The sequence below is a fragment of the Callionymus lyra genome, chromosome 7 (assembly GCF_982586985.1).
Source record: "Callionymus lyra chromosome 7, fCalLyr1.hap1.1, whole genome shotgun sequence".
NCBI lineage: Eukaryota > Metazoa > Chordata > Actinopteri > Syngnathiformes > Callionymidae > Callionymus > Callionymus lyra.
In genome coordinates, this window is record NC_141824.1 from 4,087,589 (window position 1) to 4,110,353 (window position 22,765).

General features: G+C 38.8%; 1 protein-coding gene across 1 annotated transcript; it reads right to left on the minus strand.

Annotated features, from left to right (window-relative positions):
• On the minus strand, nucleotides 1-21,933 carry hacl2 (2-hydroxyacyl-CoA lyase 2). Its single transcript, XM_087796020.1, has 14 exons — nucleotides 21,572-21,933; nucleotides 20,971-21,172; nucleotides 19,845-19,972; nucleotides 18,445-18,695; nucleotides 16,989-17,088; nucleotides 13,616-13,713; nucleotides 13,395-13,531; nucleotides 11,792-11,926; nucleotides 11,614-11,728; nucleotides 4,809-4,978; nucleotides 4,673-4,743; nucleotides 4,538-4,609; nucleotides 954-1,059; nucleotides 1-874 (listed from the first exon to the last, which is right to left on the minus strand). Exons 1-14 carry the CDS (start codon nucleotides 21,674-21,676, stop codon nucleotides 696-698), a joined length of 1,869 nt encoding a protein of 622 aa, XP_087652146.1. The 5' UTR covers nucleotides 21,677-21,933; the 3' UTR covers nucleotides 1-695.
• Between the last annotated feature and the right edge of the window lie 832 nt (nucleotides 21,934-22,765).

Genomic DNA, 22,765 nt, shown 5'->3' on the forward strand with positions numbered 1-22,765 from the left:
TCACAATAAAATAAAACCACCTTTTATTTTTCCTCCAGTGCCCATTTATTAGACGGATCATCACAGGTTTTTCCAGTAGTATTAGAGTTTAAAATTAACATTTTCAACAGTTTCCTTGATTCCCTGTTATAGTGCAAACCATCATTTAATGGAGTTTGATCTCAGAATAAACTCATAAATACATGTTAATGCATATTTAATACACAATTCACAATCGAAAGGCAAATAATTAACGTACATTCGTCAGATTTTTAAACCGTTTTTTTTTCTTTATATAATTAGAGAAAAAAAAGTCATTTGAAAAGTCATCGTGCGTCAACTGTCAATCATTCATTTGCATTTGTTTTCTTTGAAAGTCATCTGAAAAAATGTAAATAATGTTCCCTTTTTGAATCCATTCACCGAAATGTCGCCTACAGAATGTTGCCGAAAAGTCGTTTATGTCTGGTCTGGAGTGTTCCGACGTCAACAAAATAGTTCAATAAAATGAGTTTATTGGTCATAACTCACCAATTAAGTGCAACTTTTGATTCGATATCGAGAGAATAAAATAAAGGGGAAATTAACGTCTACAAATCAATTTTGCGATTTGAAATCAATTTTTCCGCCACATTTTTAATCCACTCTCAAGTCGTGACGACTCCGAGGTCCAGAATCTCTTCTCGTCGATCCCTGCGTTCGTGGATCTACGACATCTAGACGGAGATGGAACCTTCTCTAAAGTTGGTCTTCCCGATCAGAACGTTGAGAAGAACCGCCTTCCCCTCGCGGCTCTCCCGCCGCGCCATCGTGATGATGTCACCGAGTCGCTCCTCGTCCTGGCGCCCGACGCAGAAGCCCCTCCCGCCGTAACCGTCGGCGACGGTGTGGTAATCTGCGGAGAGATAACGGTTTCGGTGAAGACGTGATCATCGGAGGAGATGATGTCGTCGTCGTCGTCTGGATGTACGAACCCGTGAAGGCCAGACCACACGCCACGTTGCTGCCCAGGATGGGAACCTGTTCCCTGGAGATCTGACTCCAGCAGGCGTCGTTCCCGACGACGGCGATCACTGGAGTCTGGAGCAGAAGAAATAACAAGAGGAAATATTTGTTCTAGTAATTATTATAGTTTGAGTTTATATACATAATCATTGTATCCACTAGATAATGTGAAGTCAATTTTGAAGGCATGCTGAACTTCTCTCAATTCTGCTCGTTCCTGAAATGCGGGTTATGTTCCATCTTTCTTTTTTCTCTTCAACTCTTTCTCCTATTCCTCTTTTTCTACCTTTTTTTCCTCCCCATTCACTCTAATGGGAGAATCTTCAACTCATGTTTCAAGTCCTTCCACTTTGACCTTCAGGTACTTTCATCTTCTCACAACTAGAAACTTCATTCAACTTTAAAAATACTTTTTTCTACTTACCAACACTTCTACTACCAATTCTACCTTTAAATTTTACCACTACTACTTCTTCTACTTCTACTACTTATTTTACTACTGCTTTTACTACTTATACTTCTAATTCTGCTATTAATTATACCTATAGTTTTACTACTAATTCTACTACGTATACTTTACGTATACTATAACAATTGTAATTCTACTTCTACTACAAATTACACTCCTTTTTTCTTCTTCTGTTTCTCCTCCTTTGAATTCTTTTTTTCCTTCTTTACAATATTTTTCAGTTTATTTCAACGTTTTCACATCAGTCTTTCTTCTTTACGACAAAAATTAAATTGTTTCCACTAATTTTTACTTTGAATACTATAACACAACACAAGGGATACCACAAACACATTTTTTTCCGTGCCTCCGGGTCACCTTGACCCTTCGATAACATAAGGGATACCATGGACCATTTTTTTTTGGGCCTCCGGGTCACCTTGACCCTAAAATAACACAAGGGATACCACAAACACATTTTTTCTCGTGCCTCCGGGTCACCTTGACCCTTCGATAACATAAGGGATACCATGGACAATTTTTTTTGTGCCTCCGGGTCACTTTGACCCTTCGATAACATAAGGGATACCACAAACACATTTTTTCTCGTGCCTCCGGGTCACCTTGACCCTTCGATAACATAAGGGATACCATGGACAATTCTTTTTTGTGCCTCCGGGTCACCTTGACCCTAAAATAACACAAGGGATACCATGGACAATTTTTTTTTGGGCCTCCGGGTCACCTTGACCCTAAAATAACACAAGGGATACCACAAACACATTTTTTCTCGTGCCTCCGGGTCACCTTGACCCTTCGATAACACAAGGGATACCACAAACACATTTTTTCTTGTGCCTCCGGGTCACCTTGACCCTTCGATAACATAAAGGATACCATGGACAATTTTTTTTTGGGCCTCCGGGTCACCTTGACCCTAAAATAACACAAGGGATACCATGGACAATTTTTTTTTTGTGCCTCCGGGTCACCTTGACCCTAAAATAACACAAGGGATACCACATACACATTTTTTCTCGTGCCTCCGGGTCACCTTGACCCTTCGATAACATAAGGGATACCATGGACAATTCTTTTTTGTGCATCCGGGTCACCTTGACCCTAAAATAACACAAGGGATACCATGGACAATTTTTTTTGGGCCTCCGGGTCACCTTGACCCTAAAATAACACAAGGGATACCACAAACACATTTTTTCTCGTGCCTCCGGGTCACCTTGACCCTTCGATAACATAAGGGATACCATGGACAATTTTTTTTTGGGCCTCCGGGTCACCTTGACCCTAAAATAACACAAGGGATACCACAAACACATTTTTTCTCATGCCTCCGGGTCACCTTGACCCTAAGATAACACAAGGGATACCACAAACACATTTTTTCTCGTGCCTCCGGGTCACCTTGACCCTTCGATAACATAAGGGATACCATGGACAATTCTTTTTTGTGCCTCCGGGTCACCTTGACCCTAAAATAACACAAGGGATACCACAAACACATTTTTTCTCGTGCCTCCGGGTCACCTTGACCCTTCGATAACATAAGGGATACCATGGACAATTCTTTTTTGTGCCTTCGGGTCACCTTGACCCTAAAATAACACAAGGGATACCATGGACAATTTTTTTTTTGTGCCTCCGGGTCACCTTGACCCTAAAATAACACAAGGGATACCACATACACATTTTTTCTCGTGCCTCCGGGTCACCTTGACCCTTCGATAACATAAGGGATACCATGGACAATTCTTTTTTGTGCCTCCGGGTCACCTTGACCCTAAAATAACACAAGGGATACCATGGACAATTTTTTTTTGGGCCTCCGGGTCACCTTGACCCTAAAATAACACAAGGGATACCACAAACACATTTGTTCTCGTGCCTCCGGGTCACCTTGACCCTTCGATAACATAAGGGATACCATGGACAATTTTTTTTTGGGCCTCCGGGTCACCTTGACCCTAAAATAACACAAGGGATACCACAAACACATTTTTTCTCGTGCCTCCGGGTCACCTTGACCCTAAAATAACACAAGGGATACCACAAACACATTTTTTCTCGTGCCTCCGGGTCACCTTGACCCTTCGATAACATAAGGGATACCATGGACAATTCTTTTTTGTGCCTCCGGGTCACCTTGACCCTAAAATAACACAAGGGATACCACATACACATTTTTTCTCGTGCCTCCGGGTCACCTTGACCCTTCGATAACATAAGGGATACCATGGACAATTTTTTTTTGGGCCTCCGGGTCACCTTGACCCTAAAATAACACAAGGGATACCACAAACACATTTTTTCTCGTGCCTCCGGGTCACCTTGACCCTTCGATAACATAAGGGATACCATGGACAATTCTTTTTTGTGCCTCCGGGTCACCTTGACCCTAAAATAACACAAGGGATACCATGGACAATTTTTTTTTGGGCCTCCGGGTCACCTTGACCCTAAAATAACACAAGGGATACCACAAACACATTTTTTCTCGTGCCTCCGGGTCACCTTGACCCTTCGATAACATAAGGGATACCATGGACAATTCTTTTTTGTGCCTCCGGGTCACCTTGACCCTAAAATAACACAAGGGATACCATGGACAATTTTTTTTGGGCCTCCGGGTCACCTTGACCCTAAAATAACACAAGGGATACCACATACACATTTTTTCTCGTGCCTCCGGGTCACCTTGACCCTTCGATAACATAAGGGATACCATGGACATTTTTGTTTGTGCCTCCGGGTCACCTTGACCCTAAAATAACACAAGGGATACCACAAACACACTTTTTCTCGTGCCTCCGGGTCACCTTGACCCTAAGATAACACAAGGGATACCACAAACACATTTTTTCTCGTGCCTCCGGGTCACCTTGACCCTTCGATAACATAAGGGATACCATGGACAATTTCTTTTTGGGCCTCCGGGTCACCTTGACCCTAAAATAACACAAGGGATACCACAAACACATTTTTTCTCGTGCCTCCGGGTCACCTTGACCCTAAGATAACACAAGGGATACCTCAAACACATTTGATTTCGAACACACAAGGGTTATAAAGTGTAAAAGGATCAATCACCTTGTGTCGTGTGAACGTGTCAAACTCTGCGACACTGTATCCCAAGGATCCGTCTCCGTAAACGATCCAGACCTGAGAAGAGAAAACATTTTTACATCACGAACCAGAGTTTTCTGCACTTTTTTATTGCGTCACCTCAGACTCAGGTCGACACAGTTTGGCCCCGAGAGCGAATCCTCCTCCGACTCCCAGCGTTCCGAAGGCTCCTGTGAAGGAGAAACAACAAACGGTCAGAACAAGACGGTCCTGTTTTTAAGGAGGATTTCGTGACCTGGATCCAGCCAGCGCAGCGGCCCTCGGGGTCTCATGATGTACGCGGCACTTCCCACGAAATCCCCTCCGTCGGCCACGATGATGCTGTCGTCCGACATCAGCTCGTCCACCAGGTGAAGAACCTTCAGTGGATTCAGGTGATGCTCCGTCTTTTCGTCGGCCTTGGATCTGACGACACGATCACAGACGTTAAGAAACAGACTTTTTTTTTTAATAAGCAAACTTTAATCCAGCTCGGGCTCTGAGGTCTGTGGATCAGAATCTACTGATGGTTCCTGAACTTCAGGACCAGAGGAGAGAAATCCTTCCAGACTGTTGCTCCTAAGCTTTGGAACCATCTCTGTGTTTGATGATCTACTGACTCCTTCAAGAAACATCTGTGTTTGATGATCTACTGACTCCTTCAAGAAACATCTGTGTTTGATGATCTACTGACTCCTTCAAGAAACATCTGTGTTTGATGATCTACTGACTCCTTCAAGAAACATCTGTGTTTGATGATCTACTGACTCCTTCAAGAAACATCTGTGTTTGATGATCTACTGACTCCTTCAAGAAACTTCTGTGTTTGATGATCTACTGACTCCTTCAAGAAACATCTGTGTTTGATGATCTACTGACTCCTTCAAGAAACATCTATGTGTTTGATGATCTACTGACTCCTTCAAGAAACTTCTGTGTTTGATGATCTACTGACTCCTTCAAGAAACATCTGTGTTTGATGATCTACTGACTCCTTCAAGAAACATCTCTGTGTTTGATGATCTACTGACTCCTTCAAGAAACATCTCTGTGTTTGATGATCTATTGACTCCTTCAAGAAACATCTCTGTGTTTGATGATCTACTGACTCCTTCAAGAAACATCTGTGTTTGATGATCTACTGACTCCTTCAAGAAACATCTGTGTTTGATGATCTACTGACTCCTTCAAGAAACATCTGTGTTTGATGATCTACTGACTCCTTCAAGAAACATCTGTGTTTGATGATCTACTGACTCCTTCAAGAAACATCTGTGTTTGATGATCTACTGACTCCTTCAAGAAACTTCTGTGTTTGATGATCTACTGACTCCTTCAAGAAACATCTGTGTTTGATGATCTACTGACTCCTTCAAGAAACATCTATGTGTTTGATGATCTACTGACTCCTTCAAGAAACTTCTGTGTTTGATGATCTACTGACTCCTTCAAGAAACATCTGTGTTTGATGATCTACTGACTCCTTCAAGAAACATCTCTGTGTTTGATGATCTACTGACTCCTTCAAGAAACATCTCTGTGTTTGATGATCTATTGACTCCTTCAAGAAACATCTCTGTGTTTGATGATCTACTGACTCCTTCAAGAAACATCTGTGTTTGATGATCTACTGACTCCTTCAAGAAACATCTGTGTTTGATGATCTACTGACTCCTTCAAGAAACATCTGTGTTTGATGATCTACTGACTCCTTCAAGAAACATCTGTGTTTGATGATCTACTGACTCCTTCAAGAAACATCTCTGTGTTTGATGATCTACTGACTCCTTCAAGAAACATCTGTGTTTGATGATCTACTGACTCCTTCAAGAAACATCTGTGTTTGATGATCTACTGACTCCTTCAAGAAACTTCTGTGTTTGATGATCTACTGACTCCTTCAAGAAACATCTGTGTTTGATGATCTACTGACTCCTTCAAGAAACATCTCTGTGTTTGATGATCTACTGACTCCTTCAAGAAACATCTCTGTGTTTGATGATCTATTGACTCCTTCAAGAAACATCTCTGTGTTTGATGATCTACTGACTCCTTCAAGAAACATCTGTGTTTGATGATCTACTGACTCCTTCAAGAAACATCTGTGTTTGATGATCTACTGACTCCTTCAAGAAACATCTGTGTTTGATGATCTACTGACTCCTTCAAGAAACATCTGTGTTTGATGATCTACTGACTCCTTCAAGAAACTTCTGTGTTTGATGATCTACTGACTCCTTCAAGAAACATCTGTGTTTGATGATCTACTGACTCCTTCAAGAAACATCTATGTGTTTGATGATCTACTGACTCCTTCAAGAAACTTCTGTGTTTGATGATCTACTGACTCCTTCAAGAAACATCTGTGTTTGATGATCTACTGACTCCTTCAAGAAACATCTCTGTGTTTGATGATCTACTGACTCCTTCAAGAAACATCTCTGTGTTTGATGATCTATTGACTCCTTCAAGAAACATCTCTGTGTTTGATGATCTACTGACTCCTTCAAGAAACATCTGTGTTTGATGATCTACTGACTCCTTCAAGAAACATCTGTGTTTGATGATCTACTGACTCCTTCAAGAAACATCTGTGTTTGATGATCTACTGACTCCTTCAAGAAACATCTGTGTTTGATGATCTACTGACTCCTTCAAGAAACATCTCTGTGTTTGATGATCTACTGACTCCTTCAAGAAACATCTGTGTTTGATGATCTACTGACTCCTTCAAGAAACATCTGTGTTTGATGATCTACTGACTCCTTCAAGAAACATCTGTGTTTGATGATCTACTGACACCTTCAAGAAACATCTGAGTTTGATGATCTACTGACTCCTTCAAGAAACATCTGAGTTTGATGATCTACTGACTCCTTCAAGAAACATCTGTGTTTGATGATCTACTGACTCCTTCAAGAAACATCTGTGTTTGATGATCTACTGACTCCTTCAAGAAACATCTGAGTTTGATGATCTACTGACTCCTTCAAGAAACATCTGTGTTTGATGATCTACTGACTCCTTCAAGAAACATCTGTGTTTGATGATCTACTGACTCCTTCAAGAAACATCTGTGTTTGATGATCTACTGACTCCTTCAAGAAACATCTGTGTTTGATGATCTACTGACTCCTTCAAGAAACATCTGTGTTTGATGATCTACTGACTCCTTCAAGAAACATCTGTGTTCGATGATCTACTGACTCCTTCAAGAAACATCTGTGTTTGATGATCTACTGACTCCTTCAAGAAACATCTGTGTTCGATGATCTACTGACTCCTTCAAGAAACATCTGTGTTCGATGATCTACTGATTCCTTCAAGAAACATCTGTGTTTGATGATCTACTGACTCCTTCAAGAAACATCTGTGTTTGATGATCTACTGACTCCTTCAAGAAACATCTGTGTGTTTGATGATCTACTGACTCCTTCAAGAAACATCTGTGTTCGATGATCTACTGACTCCTTCAAGAAACATCTGTGTTTGATGATCTACTGAATCCTTCAAGAAACATCTGTGTGTTTGATGATCTACTGACTCCTTCAAGAAACATCTCTGTGTTTGATGATCTACTGACTCCTTCAAGAAACATCTGTGTTTGATGATCTACTGACTCCTTCAAGAAACATCTGTGTTTGATGATCTACTGACTCCTTCAAGAAACATCTGTGTTTGATGATCTACTGACTCCTTCAAGAAACATCTGTGTTTGATGATCTACTGACTCCTTCAAGAAACATCTGTGTGTTTGATGATCTACTGACTCCTTCAAGAAACATCTGTGTTCGATGATCTACTGACTCCTTCAAGAAACATCTGTGTTTGATGATCTACTGACTCCTTCAAGAAACATCTGTGTGTTTGATGATCTACTGACTCCTTCAAGAAACATCTGTGTGTTTGATGATCTACTGACTCCTTCAAGAAACATCTGTGTTTGATGATCTACTGACTCCTTCAAGAAACATCTGTGTTTGATGATCTACTGACTCCTTCAAGAAACATCTATGTGTTTGATGATCTACTGACTCCTTCAAGAAACTTCTGTGTTTGATGATCTACTGACTCCTTCAAGAAACATCTGTGTTTGATGATCTACTGACTCCTTCAAGAAACATCTCTGTGTTTGATGATCTACTGACTCCTTCAAGAAACATCTCTGTGTTTGATGATCTATTGACTCCTTCAAGAAACATCTCTGTGTTTGATGATCTACTGACTCCTTCAAGAAACATCTGTGTTTGATGATCTACTGACTCCTTCAAGAAACATCTGTGTTTGATGATCTACTGACTCCTTCAAGAAACATCTGTGTTTGATGATCTACTGACTCCTTCAAGAAACATCTGTGTTTGATGATCTACTGACTCCTTCAAGAAACATCTCTGTGTTTGATGATCTACTGACTCCTTCAAGAAACATCTGTGTTTGATGATCTACTGACTCCTTCAAGAAACATCTGTGTTTGATGATCTACTGACTCCTTCAAGAAACTTCTGTGTTTGATGATCTACTGACTCCTTCAAGAAACATCTGTGTTTGATGATCTACTGACTCCTTCAAGAAACATCTCTGTGTTTGATGATCTACTGACTCCTTCAAGAAACATCTCTGTGTTTGATGATCTATTGACTCCTTCAAGAAACATCTCTGTGTTTGATGATCTACTGACTCCTTCAAGAAACATCTGTGTTTGATGATCTACTGACTCCTTCAAGAAACATCTGTGTTTGATGATCTACTGACTCCTTCAAGAAACATCTGTGTTTGATGATCTACTGACTCCTTCAAGAAACATCTGTGTTTGATGATCTACTGACTCCTTCAAGAAACATCTGTGTTTGATGATCTACTGACTCCTTCAAGAAACTTCTGTGTTTGATGATCTACTGACTCCTTCAAGAAACATCTGTGTTTGATGATCTACTGACTCCTTCAAGAAACATCTATGTGTTTGATGATCTACTGACTCCTTCAAGAAACTTCTGTGTTTGATGATCTACTGACTCCTTCAAGAAACATCTGTGTTTGATGATCTACTGACTCCTTCAAGAAACATCTCTGTGTTTGATGATCTACTGACTCCTTCAAGAAACATCTCTGTGTTTGATGATCTATTGACTCCTTCAAGAAACATCTCTGTGTTTGATGATCTACTGACTCCTTCAAGAAACATCTGTGTTTGATGATCTACTGACTCCTTCAAGAAACATCTGTGTTTGATGATCTACTGACTCCTTCAAGAAACATCTGTGTTTGATGATCTACTGACTCCTTCAAGAAACATCTGTGTTTGATGATCTACTGACTCCTTCAAGAAACATCTCTGTGTTTGATGATCTACTGACTCCTTCAAGAAACATCTGTGTTTGATGATCTACTGACTCCTTCAAGAAACATCTGTGTTTGATGATCTACTGACTCCTTCAAGAAACATCTGTGTTTGATGATCTACTGACACCTTCAAGAAACATCTGAGTTTGATGATCTACTGACTCCTTCAAGAAACATCTGAGTTTGATGATCTACTGACTCCTTCAAGAAACATCTGTGTTTGATGATCTACTGACTCCTTCAAGAAACATCTGTGTTTGATGATCTACTGACTCCTTCAAGAAACATCTGAGTTTGATGATCTACTGACTCCTTCAAGAAACATCTGTGTTTGATGATCTACTGACTCCTTCAAGAAACATCTGTGTTTGATGATCTACTGACTCCTTCAAGAAACATCTGTGTTTGATGATCTACTGACTCCTTCAAGAAACATCTGTGTTTGATGATCTACTGACTCCTTCAAGAAACATCTGTGTTTGATGATCTACTGACTCCTTCAAGAAACATCTGTGTTCGATGATCTACTGACTCCTTCAAGAAACATCTGTGTTTGATGATCTACTGACTCCTTCAAGAAACATCTGTGTTCGATGATCTACTGACTCCTTCAAGAAACATCTGTGTTCGATGATCTACTGATTCCTTCAAGAAACATCTGTGTTTGATGATCTACTGACTCCTTCAAGAAACATCTGTGTTTGATGATCTACTGACTCCTTCAAGAAACATCTGTGTGTTTGATGATCTACTGACTCCTTCAAGAAACATCTGTGTTCGATGATCTACTGACTCCTTCAAGAAACATCTGTGTTTGATGATCTACTGAATCCTTCAAGAAACATCTGTGTGTTTGATGATCTACTGACTCCTTCAAGAAACATCTCTGTGTTTGATGATCTACTGACTCCTTCAAGAAACATCTGTGTTTGATGATCTACTGACTCCTTCAAGAAACATCTGTGTTTGATGATCTACTGACTCCTTCAAGAAACATCTGTGTTTGATGATCTACTGACTCCTTCAAGAAACATCTGTGTTTGATGATCTACTGACTCCTTCAAGAAACATCTGTGTGTTTGATGATCTACTGACTCCTTCAAGAAACATCTGTGTTCGATGATCTACTGACTCCTTCAAGAAACATCTGTGTTTGATGATCTACTGACTCCTTCAAGAAACATCTGTGTGTTTGATGATCTACTGACTCCTTCAAGAAACATCTGTGTGTTTGATGATCTACTGACTCCTTCAAGAAACATCTGTGTTTGATGATCTACTGACTCCTTCAAGAAACATCTGTGTTTGATGATCTACTGACTCCTTCAAGAAACATCTCAAGATTCTTTTATTTGTGCTTTTCCTTGATTCTCTGAGACTCCTGTGTTTGTCTATTAAGTTTATATTTTATTGAGTATTGTTTTGATTGTTTAAGCGCTTTGTGACCCTGGTCTAGAAAAGCTCTCTACAAATATTACTTACTTAATTATTTTTACCACTTGTTTTTCTTGCATTGAAAAACAAGAAATCTTGTGATACAAATTGTATCATCTTTGCCTTTGAAGAACATTCTGAACGTTTCTGGGAATTATTGTTGGAAGCGGCTCTTCTGGGAAAGACAAAGATAACTTTTGACATTTATGAATAAAAAGTCTGGTGAGTGGATGTAACACAAGACATTCCTGAGCACAGAAGAGCAACATTCGTCTTCATCTACTCGCCTGTTTGTTTTCTCTTTGGTCTCGTCTCCTGCCTTGAGGACCTGCAGCCACTCCTGGGAACAATGATGTCCCTTCAGACCTTCAGAGAGTCTTGCTAAGAAGGAACCGGCGTCTCCTGCCGACGACAAACAACATCATCAAAACGAAACGCTGCGACTCTCTACTGTCACACGCGTACCTTGGACGGCGACGGTCGGTTTCCAGAACATGTCGGAATTCTTCAGCAGCTGCGACTTGTCTCTGTTGACGGCGATGATTTTGCTGCGTCGGTTCAGAACCCGACCGTAGCTCATGCGGAAGTCGCACACGGTCCCTGTGTTACACAGTAACGCGTTATTATTATAATATATATATAGTGTATTATTTCACAACCTAAGATTAAGATCGTTCTTTAAAACAGCAAGAATCTCTCTTAAGAGTTCATTCACTCATTCATTTTCTACTGCTTTATCCCCTGTGGGGGTCGCGGGGGAGACTGGAGTCTATCCCAGTTTCATAGGGCGAGAGGCAGGGGACACCCTGGACAGGATGCCAGTCAGTTGCAGGGCACACACAAAGACACACAACCATTCACAATACTATACTACACATATCTATACTTGTTATTACACTATCACAACACCAGAGTCAAGTACTCGACAATACTACACATACTGTATATACTTGTTACTAAAGTATCACAACACCAGAGTCAAGTACTGGGCAATACTACACATATATACTTGTTACTACAATATCACAACACCAGAGTCAAGTACTAGACAATACTACACATATATACTTGTTACTTCACTATGACAACACCAGAGTCAAGTACTAGACAATACTACACATATATACTTGTTACTTCACTATGACAACACCAGAGTCATGTACTCGACAATACTACACATATATATACTCGTTATTACACTATCACAACACCAGAGTCAAGTACTGGACAATACTACACATATATCCTTGTTACTACACTATCACAACACCAGAGTCAAGTACTAGACAATACTACACATATATACTTGTTACTTCACTATGACAACACCAGAGTCATGTACTCGACAATACTACACATATATATACTCGTTATTACACTATCACAACACCAGAGTCAAGTACTGGACAATACTACACATATATCCTTGTTACTACACTATCACAACACCAGAGTCAAGTACTAGACAATACTACACATATATACTTGTTACTTCACTATGACAACACCAGAGTCATGTACTCGACAATACTACACATATATATACTCGTTATTACACTATCACAACACCAGAGTCAGTACTGGACAATACTACACATATATATACTTGTTACTACACTATCACAACACCAGAGTCAAGTACTGGACAATACTACACATATATCCTTGTTACTATATTATCACAACACCAGAGTCAAGTACTGGACAATACTACACATATATACTTGTTACTTCACTATCACAACACCAGAGTCCAGTACTCCACAATACTACACATACTGTATATACTTGTTACTACACTATCACTATATATCGTATCATCATTCACACACACACTCATACCTACGGACAATTTCCTCAAGTTCTCAATCAACCTCTGTATGTTTTTGGACTGTGGGAGGAAACCAGAGTGCCCGGAGTAAACCCACGCAACACGTGTAGAAAATACTAATTCCACACAGAAAAGGTCACAAGTTTGCGAACCAGCAACCTTCTCTTAAAGAGTTATTTTAAAGCCAGACGATGTTTAGTCAGATGTTGAAAACATGCTCAGGAATGTCGGCCCGACCAGCTAAGATCACCAAGTCCGCCTCCTTCAGAGCGTCTCGTCGGTTCTGCCTGATGTGGATCGGACTGTCTTTCCCCAGCAGGCCACGTGACATTCCTCCCAGGAAGCACGGGATACCAAGGCTCTCCAGGGCTTTCCTGGGGAAAAAAACATTGTTCAAGATCCAGTAAAACATCTAAAATTAAAAGCAGAATTTCTCCCTTGTTGAGATTTGCTCTCACCTGACGTCGTCGACTGGTGTTGGAGGTAGTGTTGCTTGGCTCCCGAGTACAAAGACGGGTTTTTTGGCTCGACTCACGAGCTCGATGCATTTTTGCAGCTGCGACACAGATCGGTAAATGTTTCTCACGACATTTATAATTTTTATTCTGTACAGTCAGACTAAAGAAGGTGGTTTTAAAGATAAGTTGCTGAAAGAAAGGCCTCGTGAAACAGATTCAAAACATCAGGGATGCACCGATCAGTCCGATCCAGTTTCTCTAAGTCGGTTCGGGTATCGGTAAAAAAAAAAGAAGCTGCAATCCAGGCATACGATCAATGATGACAAGAAAATATCTTTAACAAGTTTAGTCATAACACCAGAAACTGTTTCCTTCAACTGAGAAAAAATCTCTATACTTGTGTCTAAACAAGAAGGATTTGTCTCGCCTGCAGTTCATACAAAACTCTGCAGCCAGAATTCTGAGCCGCTCTAGTAGAAGAACTCACATTTCTCCTTCAAACTCTTCACTGGCTGCCAGTTTCTTCCAGGATCATTTTAAAATTCTGGTTCTTACTTTCAGATCTATTCATGGTCAGACCTTCCATCAGTGATCTGATCCAGACTTACACCCCAGCTCGGGCTCTGAGGTCTGTGGATCAGAATCTACTGATGCTTCCTGAACTTCCGGACCAGAGGAGAGAAATCCTTCCAGACTGTTGCTCCTAAGCTTTGGAACCATCTCTGTGTTTGATGATCTACTGACTCCTTCAAGAAACATCTGTGTTTGATGATCTACTGACTCCTTCAAGAAACATCTCTGTGTTTGATGATCTACTGACTCCTTCAAGAAACATCTGTGTTTGATGATCTACTGACTCCTTCAAGAAACATCTCTGTGTTTGATGATCTACTGACTCCTTCAAGAAACATCTCTGTGTTTGATGATCTACTGACTCCTTCAAGAAACATCTGTGTTTGATGATCTACTGACTCCTTCAAGAAACATCTGTGTTTGATGATCTACTGACTCCTTCAAGAAACATCTGTGTTTGATGGATCTACTGACTCCTTCAAGAAACATCTGTGTTCGATGATCTACTGACTCCTTCAAGAAACATCTGTGTTCGATGATCTACTGACTCCTTCAAGAAACATCTGTGTTTGATGATCTACTGACTCCTTCAAGAAACATCTGTGTTCGATGATCTACTGACTCCTTCAAGAAACATCTGTGTTTGATGATCTACTGACTCCTTCAAGAAACATCTGTGTTCGATGATCTACTGACTCCTTCAAGAAACATCTGTGTTTGATGATCTACTGACTCCTTCAAGAAACATCTGTGTTTGATGGATCTACTGACTCCTTCAAGAAACATCTGTGTTCGATGATCTACTGACTCCTTCAAGAAACATCTGTGTTCGATGATCTACTGACTCCTTCAAGAAACATCTGTGTTTGATGATCTACTGACTCCTTCAAGAAACATCTGTGTTCGATGATCTACTGACTCCTTCAAGAAACATCTGTGTTTGATGATCTACTGACTCCTTCAAGAAACATCTGTGTTTGATGATCTACTGACTCCTTCAAGAAACATCTGTGTTTGATGATCTACTGACTCCTTCAAGAAACATCTGTGTTTGATGATCTACTGACTCCTTCAAGAAACATCTGTGTTTGATGATCTATTGACTCCTTCAAGAAACATCTGTGTTTGATGATCTACTGACTCCTTCAAGAAACATCTGTGTTTGATGATCTACTGACTCCTTCAAGAAACATCTGTGTTTGATGATCTACTGACTCCTTCAAGAAACATCTGTGTTCGATGATCTACTGACTCCTTCAAGAAACATGTGTTTGATGATCTACTGACTCCTTCAAGAAACATCTGTGTTTGATGATCTACTGACTCCTTCAAGAAACATCTGTGTTTGATGATCTACTGACTCCTTCAAGAAACATCTGTGTTTGATGATCTACTGACTCCTTCAAGAAACATCTGTGTTTGATGATCTACTGACTCCTTCAAGAAACATCTGCGTTTGATGATCTACTGACTCCTTCAAGAAACATCTGTGTTCGATGATCTACTGACTCCTTCAAGAAACGTGTGTTTGATGATCTACTGACTCCTTCAAGAAACATCTGTGTTTGATGATCTACTGACTCCTTCAAGAAACATCTGTGTTTGATGATCTACTGACTCCTTCAAGAAACATCTGTGTTTGATGATCTACTGACTCCTTCAAGAAACATCTGTGTTTGATGATCTACTGACTCCTTCAAGAAACATCTGTGTTTGATGATCTACTGACTCCTTCAAGAAACATCTGTGTTTGATGATCTACTGACTCCTTCAAGAAACATCTGTGTTCGATGATCTACTGACTCCTTCAAGAAACATCTCAAGCTTTTCCTTGATTCTCTGAGACTCCTGTGTTGTTCTCAGTATTATCTTGACCTTTAAAGTATATACTTTATTGTATTTTGTTTTGTTTGTTTAAGCGCTTTGTGACCCTGGTCTGAAAAAAGCACAATATAAATACAAATTACTTACTTACTTAGTAACCTTTAAATCGTGTTAATCACAAATCAAATGATCCAAGTTTGTAGAAAACGTATCATTCAATGAATCCATCACGATACAGTATCTGTATATACTACTGTGATATTTTAACGCTGGTATCGGCCCGTACTCAAAGCCCAGATGTCGGTATCGGTAACAGAAAATTTGGATCTGTGCAACCCTCGTCAAGATCGATGCTAAAAAAATTAATAAATAAAAAAATGTAGATTTTTATTCATCCAGGTTAGGGTTAAGTCAAGTTACATTTTAAAAAAAATCTGCTTCATTAAATAATAACATCATAACACTTTTTATATAAACTAAATAACTGAGTGAATAGATCCAAAAGAAATACCCAAGATAGATTTTGAGAGTTGGAAGGACAAATATGCATCAAGCAATACTGAATACAATGAGTTGTGTTACTTTAATAAAGAATTCATTTATTATTCATGTTCATCTGATCAAACTCTGACTTCCTTCTCTTGAAATAATATCCCGAAGCAGATCTCAAGAGGGATTAATAACATCTAATGTACATTATAATGTAAACAAATCATTATAAGAATAATAAAAACAATGGCGCCCTCTACTGGCAACACTTATAAGCAGCGTCAGGTTCTTTTTATAGTAATAATGTTAGTTGTTTAAGAGTCATATGCACCTGTGCAAAGGTATATTCAACTTTGCCTTCTTCTAGATAAGGGTTTTAAATAAACTGCATCCGCTCGTCATTAGTAACCTCTTGTTGGTTATTATTGAAATTTCTTATACGACTTTATACCACAAAAACGTTGATAGTAATACCTTGACCACGTACCTGTGCGTCTGTGGCCTGAGGGATGTCAACAGGAAGTGGAGACACGTCTCTCGTCTCCCACGCACCAGCGAAAAGGTTACTTAGGTGGTTATTGAGGTACCTGGAAATAATAAGACCAAAACCAAACGTTAATTAAATATAACAACACTTTCTTGGTGACTGAGGACGAGAGGATACAGTGAGTCCAGCAGCTTTTAAAGCCGATGTTTGGACATATTTTGGTTTGAAAACAAATGAAAGTAGTTACGACTTCGTCAAGAATCATGTGGTCTGTAAATACTACAACACCAGAGTCAAGTACTGGACAATACTACACATATATACTGTACCTGTTACTACACTATCACAACACCAGAGTCAAGTACTGGACAATACTACACATATATCCTTGTTACTACACTATCACAACACCAGATTCAAGTACTGGACAATACTACACATATATACTTGTTACTTCACTATGACAACACCAGAGTCAAGTACTAGACAATACTACACATATATACTTGTTACTTCACTATGACAACACCAGAGTCAAGTACTAGACAATACTACACATATATACTTGTTACTTCACTATGACAACACCAGAGTCAAGTACTAGACAATACTACACATATATACTTGTTACTTCACTATGACAACACCAGAGTCAAGTACTAGACAATACTACACATATATCCTTGTTACTTCACTATGACAACACCAGAGTCATGTACTCGACAATACTACACATATATACTTGTTACTTCACTATGACAACACCAGAGTCAAGTACTACACAATACTACACATATATACTTGTTACTTCACTATGACAACACCAGAGTCATGTCCTCGACAATACTACACATATATATACTCGTTATTACACTATCACAACACCAGAGTCAAGTACTCCACAATACTACACATATATACTTGTTACTACACTATCACTATATATGGTATCATCAACACTGTAATGTGATACGTATCATATCGCCTTGGATGTCAAGATTTAAATGTTAGGATTGTTGTTGTGTTCTTAAACAGAGGACAGGGCTGCCATCAGTGACACAAGCAGAGTCTTGTCAGGAAAGACTTTTTTTTTTTTCATGGTTCAGTTGATGAAAATGTGTTCTGCGGTGAAAACAAAGGTGCTGGATGACTTGACCAGGAAGAGACATGTAGATGGACAATAAGAAGGGACCTCAAATAGAACCTTGTGGAACTCCACATGTACCGTTTATCAATGGCCTACAGAAAGTGAAACTTCAGTGTCTCTGAGTATGAACAAATATTAACGTCAGTTAAATTAAATTTGATTGACCTTTTCGTCCATATCGTAAGCATTGGCCCGGGGGCCCAATCAGGCCCACCAAGTCATTATATGACGATTTTGGCCCCTAGTACCATTGAGTTTGAAACCCCTGGATCAATTTTAAGTCGTGCCTTCACTTCAGACAGAACTTACCATGAAACTATTTTCCCCATCAGTCCTTTCGGAGGGTTTTTGACAGAAAACTCTTTGGACACCAGGTGAAAAGGGTAGAGCGTGTCGATGGGGAATTCTATAAAAACGGGACCAGGAGTTCCAGACTGAGCGATGGCCAGAGCTTTCCGTATAGTAGGCACGATTTCCCTGATGGTTCTTATGGAGGCACAGAACTTGCACAGTGGTTTGAAGAGAGACATCTGGTCGATGTCTTGAAGAGCTCCTCGGCCCTGAAACACAAACAAGAATCAAACACAAATGATCAGAATTCTATATTTTAACGACATGGTATACTGTGATAGTGTAGTAACAAGTATATATGTGTAGTATTGTCCAGTACTTGACTCTGGTGTTGTGATAGTGTAGTAACAAATATATATGTGTAGTATTGTCCAGTACTTGACTCTGGTGTTTTGGTAGTGTAGTAACAAGTATATATGTGTAGTATTGTCCAGTACTTTACTCTAGTGTTGTGATAGTGTAGTAACAAGGATATATGTGTAGTATTGTCCAGTACTTAACTCTGGTGTTGTGATAGTGTAGTAACAAGTATATATGTGTAGTATTGTCCAGTACTTGACTCTGGTGTTGTGATAGTATAGTAACAAGTATATATGTGTAGTATTGTCCAGTACTTTACTCTGGTGTTGTGATAGTGTAGTAACAAGTATACATGTGTAGTATTGTCCAGTACTTTACTCTGGTGTTGTGATAGTGTAGTAACAAGGATATATGTGTAGTATTGTCCAGTACTTAACTCTGGTGTTGTGATAGTGTAGTAACAAGTATATATGTGTAGTATTGTCCAGTACTTATTTAGTATTTACAGACCACATGACTCTTGACAAAGTCGTAACTGCTTTCATTTGTTTTCAAACCAAAATATTTTAAAACATCAGCTTTAAAAACTGCTGGACTCACTGTATCCTCTCGTCCCCTGTCATCACCTCATTCTTCCTTTAACTGTAGAAGACTTAATGACTGCTGCCATCTAGCGGCTGGAAGATTAATTGCAGCACCAAAATGAACCAACAAGGTGAATATTTGTGTGTTAATAGAAAATCTAATTATTTTCTTTTACCAAATATTATTAAAATTCAAACCATAAAAGGACATTCATAAAAATAAAAATGTGTTGTGAATACTAATATATATATACATTTAATTTGTTTTATTTTACGGTATCGCGAAAAAAACATCCAAGTGTAACGTTTTTTTCTTACACCTCTAGATTAAAAGAGGAGTGAGTAAGAGGATATTTAGTATAATGTATCTTTGATATGTATTATTTACATTCTCCTTGGAGTGTTGAACCCAATTCCCTAGTACTAATATAGCGATCACTTCATATATACTTGTGAAATACTTTCTGACCGCACCTGAAGAAGTGTACCAGCAGCGCCGCCGATCAACAACAACGGAGATTCGGCCATTTGAGCGTTTTTTACCGCCGTGACCGTGTTGGTGAGTCCTGGACCTGCAGTCACAGCAGCGACGCCGACGGTTCCTGTCGAAGAGGCGGAACGTTAGTTGGGATTCCTTAGTTTTAGTAACCAGGTCAAGAATATACGCTACCAGAATACATTATTTATACAAGCAAGAGGTATATTTAGTTTCACTCACAACTCCAGTCATCCTTGTTTATCCCACAATGTATTCTTTTTTCACTTTTTACTACCACAACAAATACTTGAGTTTCTTTTTTTTAATAATTTATATTTTAAGTTACTTCTTTACGAAAAATAGTACACACTTCTTGTACTAACATTTAGTGTCTTGTATAAATTGTTATTGATATATTTATCATAATTTGTATTCATTGTTATGTTTAGTAAGTAAGTAATTTGTATTTATAGAGCGCTTTTCTAGACCAGGGTCAAAAAGCACTTAAACAATCGAAAAATACCCAATAAAATATATACTTAAAAGATCAAAGACAACACCGACAACAACACAAGAGTCTCAGAAAATCAAGGAAAAGCCACATAAACAGCTTTGTGACCCTGGTCTGGGAAAGCGCTATATAAATAAAAAAAATCTTACTTAAATTCATGTAAACTTTAGACTATTTTTTTAAACTTAAAAAAATAACAAAAATAACTATGAAGCTTCACATATGATGGTAGTATCACATGACTGAGTTTGAAGATATTTTAATGTTTTGGATTCAAGTAAGTAAGTAATTTATATTTGTATAGCACTTTTCTAGACCAGGGTCACAAAGCGCTTAAACAATCAAAACAATATTCAATAAAATAAATACTTAAAAGGTCAAGATAATACTGAGACAAACACAAGAATCTCCGAAAATCAAGGAAAAGCCACATTATAATTTTAGTTTTATTATTTTATTGTCATTATTTTTATTATTGTTTTTTTGTTATGATGTTGAGTACTGTCCCAATATAATGTGTATGTATTTGATCTTGTGAAATCTCTTCGGCGTGGGAAGAAAAAAGAGGAAATATCAATTATTTATTTGCTCGTGACGAGCCTTCGCTTCACCTGAGAGTCGAGCCACGGCGTCGGCAGCAAAGACCGCAGTAGCTTCATGTCTGGTGTCCACGATACGAATGCCCAACTTCTCACAGGCCACCAGGATGGGCGAGATGTGTCCGCCCACGAGGGTGAAGACGTATTTGACGCCATGGGCCCGGAGGACCTCGGCCACGCTCTCCCCACCGTGACGTGGACTCTTCGTTTCTGCCTGCGTTCAAACAAACAACAACACAATCATCACAATATGTAGTAGTTGTTTACGAGTACACATCAACTCAAGGTTATCTTTATCAACCTGTTTCAAGGTTGTGTCTCATGTGTCCTTCTTTACCTGTTGTAAACTATAAGTATGTCAACACATTCCAAAGTGTCTCATTATCTTATCTTATCTTATTCTGACCAACCACAGAAATAGGCTCTGCAAGGCAGGTCAAAGTTGACTGGTTTCACCTTTCCCCTGTACAGGTAACTCCTTCGTTAGATCCACAGATAGCAAAAAAAATCATCTTCTAACTATATAAACTAACCATTTAAAAATGGCTTTTAAAATAAAAGAGCAAACGTTAGAAACGAAACAATAGAAATACAATATTTAAACAAAACATACCTTGTGGAACAATTGATAAAAAAGCCCAAGTTTGTAGGCAGCAAACGCAAGAACACAAGTCGTCAAAAAGGCAGAACCTCCACATACAAGTACGAATAATTCCATTTTAAAAACAAATAAATCGTCAAAAGTATCGATGGAAGCAAAACTTCAGAAATGACAGCAAAAGTAGTTCAGGCTAAAGCTAAAGTGCTAACGCAAAACACGTCCAAAGCGCGTCCATGTCAACAGTGAGCGCCCAGCACGAGAGACACTGTGGATTATATAAAAAGTTAAAGGTTATAAACTGTCATTTAAAGCTTCTAATGCGTCACAATGACCTGATACGACACGAGTTCTGCTGCTGCTCGGTGTGTATTGCGAAGACGTAGCTCAAGTTAGCGGAAAACATGTCACACTTCCGGGTTGTCCTACAAAATGTCACCAATGTTATATAGACTTTATAAAATGTAGCAACCCCTTATTTGCTCACATGTTGTATTTATATATGTTGTACGTGTGGTATGTTTTACTTTTGTTTCAGTATTTTGGGTTTACCAGTATTGAATTTTTTTAAAAGCCTTCGCATGGAACTTTTATTTTGGCGAGACGGTTTTATGGTAGTTCCGGTTGGGTTTACGACGTGTCCAGTTAAAATGTTGCTTATGTTTGAATAAATATGTCATAGTTTTATAAACTTGAAGTTTATAATCAGTTTTATTGTATTTATTTGATTTAGAAAAAAAATGCTTATTAAAATAAATATGCTGCCGAAACGATTACTACGTCCTAAATAAAAAATAAATAAAAACTTTATTGATAGTGTTGTAAAAACAACACATACATTTTTAATGGCGCTGAATAAATTCATTAAACTTAAGTGGCATATAAAATTAAAATAATAAAATACATTCAATTAAATACTGATTGTGAACCGGGCCATTATTAAAGTATTATTCTGGATTATTATTTAGTGATTAAACTGATTTTTAAGTTAAACGTTCGTTTATCTTGTTTATTCAATTAAAATGAGTGTAAGCGTTGAGAAAACATCATTTATATAAGTCAATAAAATGAAAACTGTCCACGTGCATTATTCTAAATATGCAAATACCAACAGGGCTACATTATCAAATTATAATCTCATTTAAATGATCGTTTTTTGTGATTTTCCAGTGTCTTTCCCCCCTCGTGTCTTCGACAATCATCGGTTTT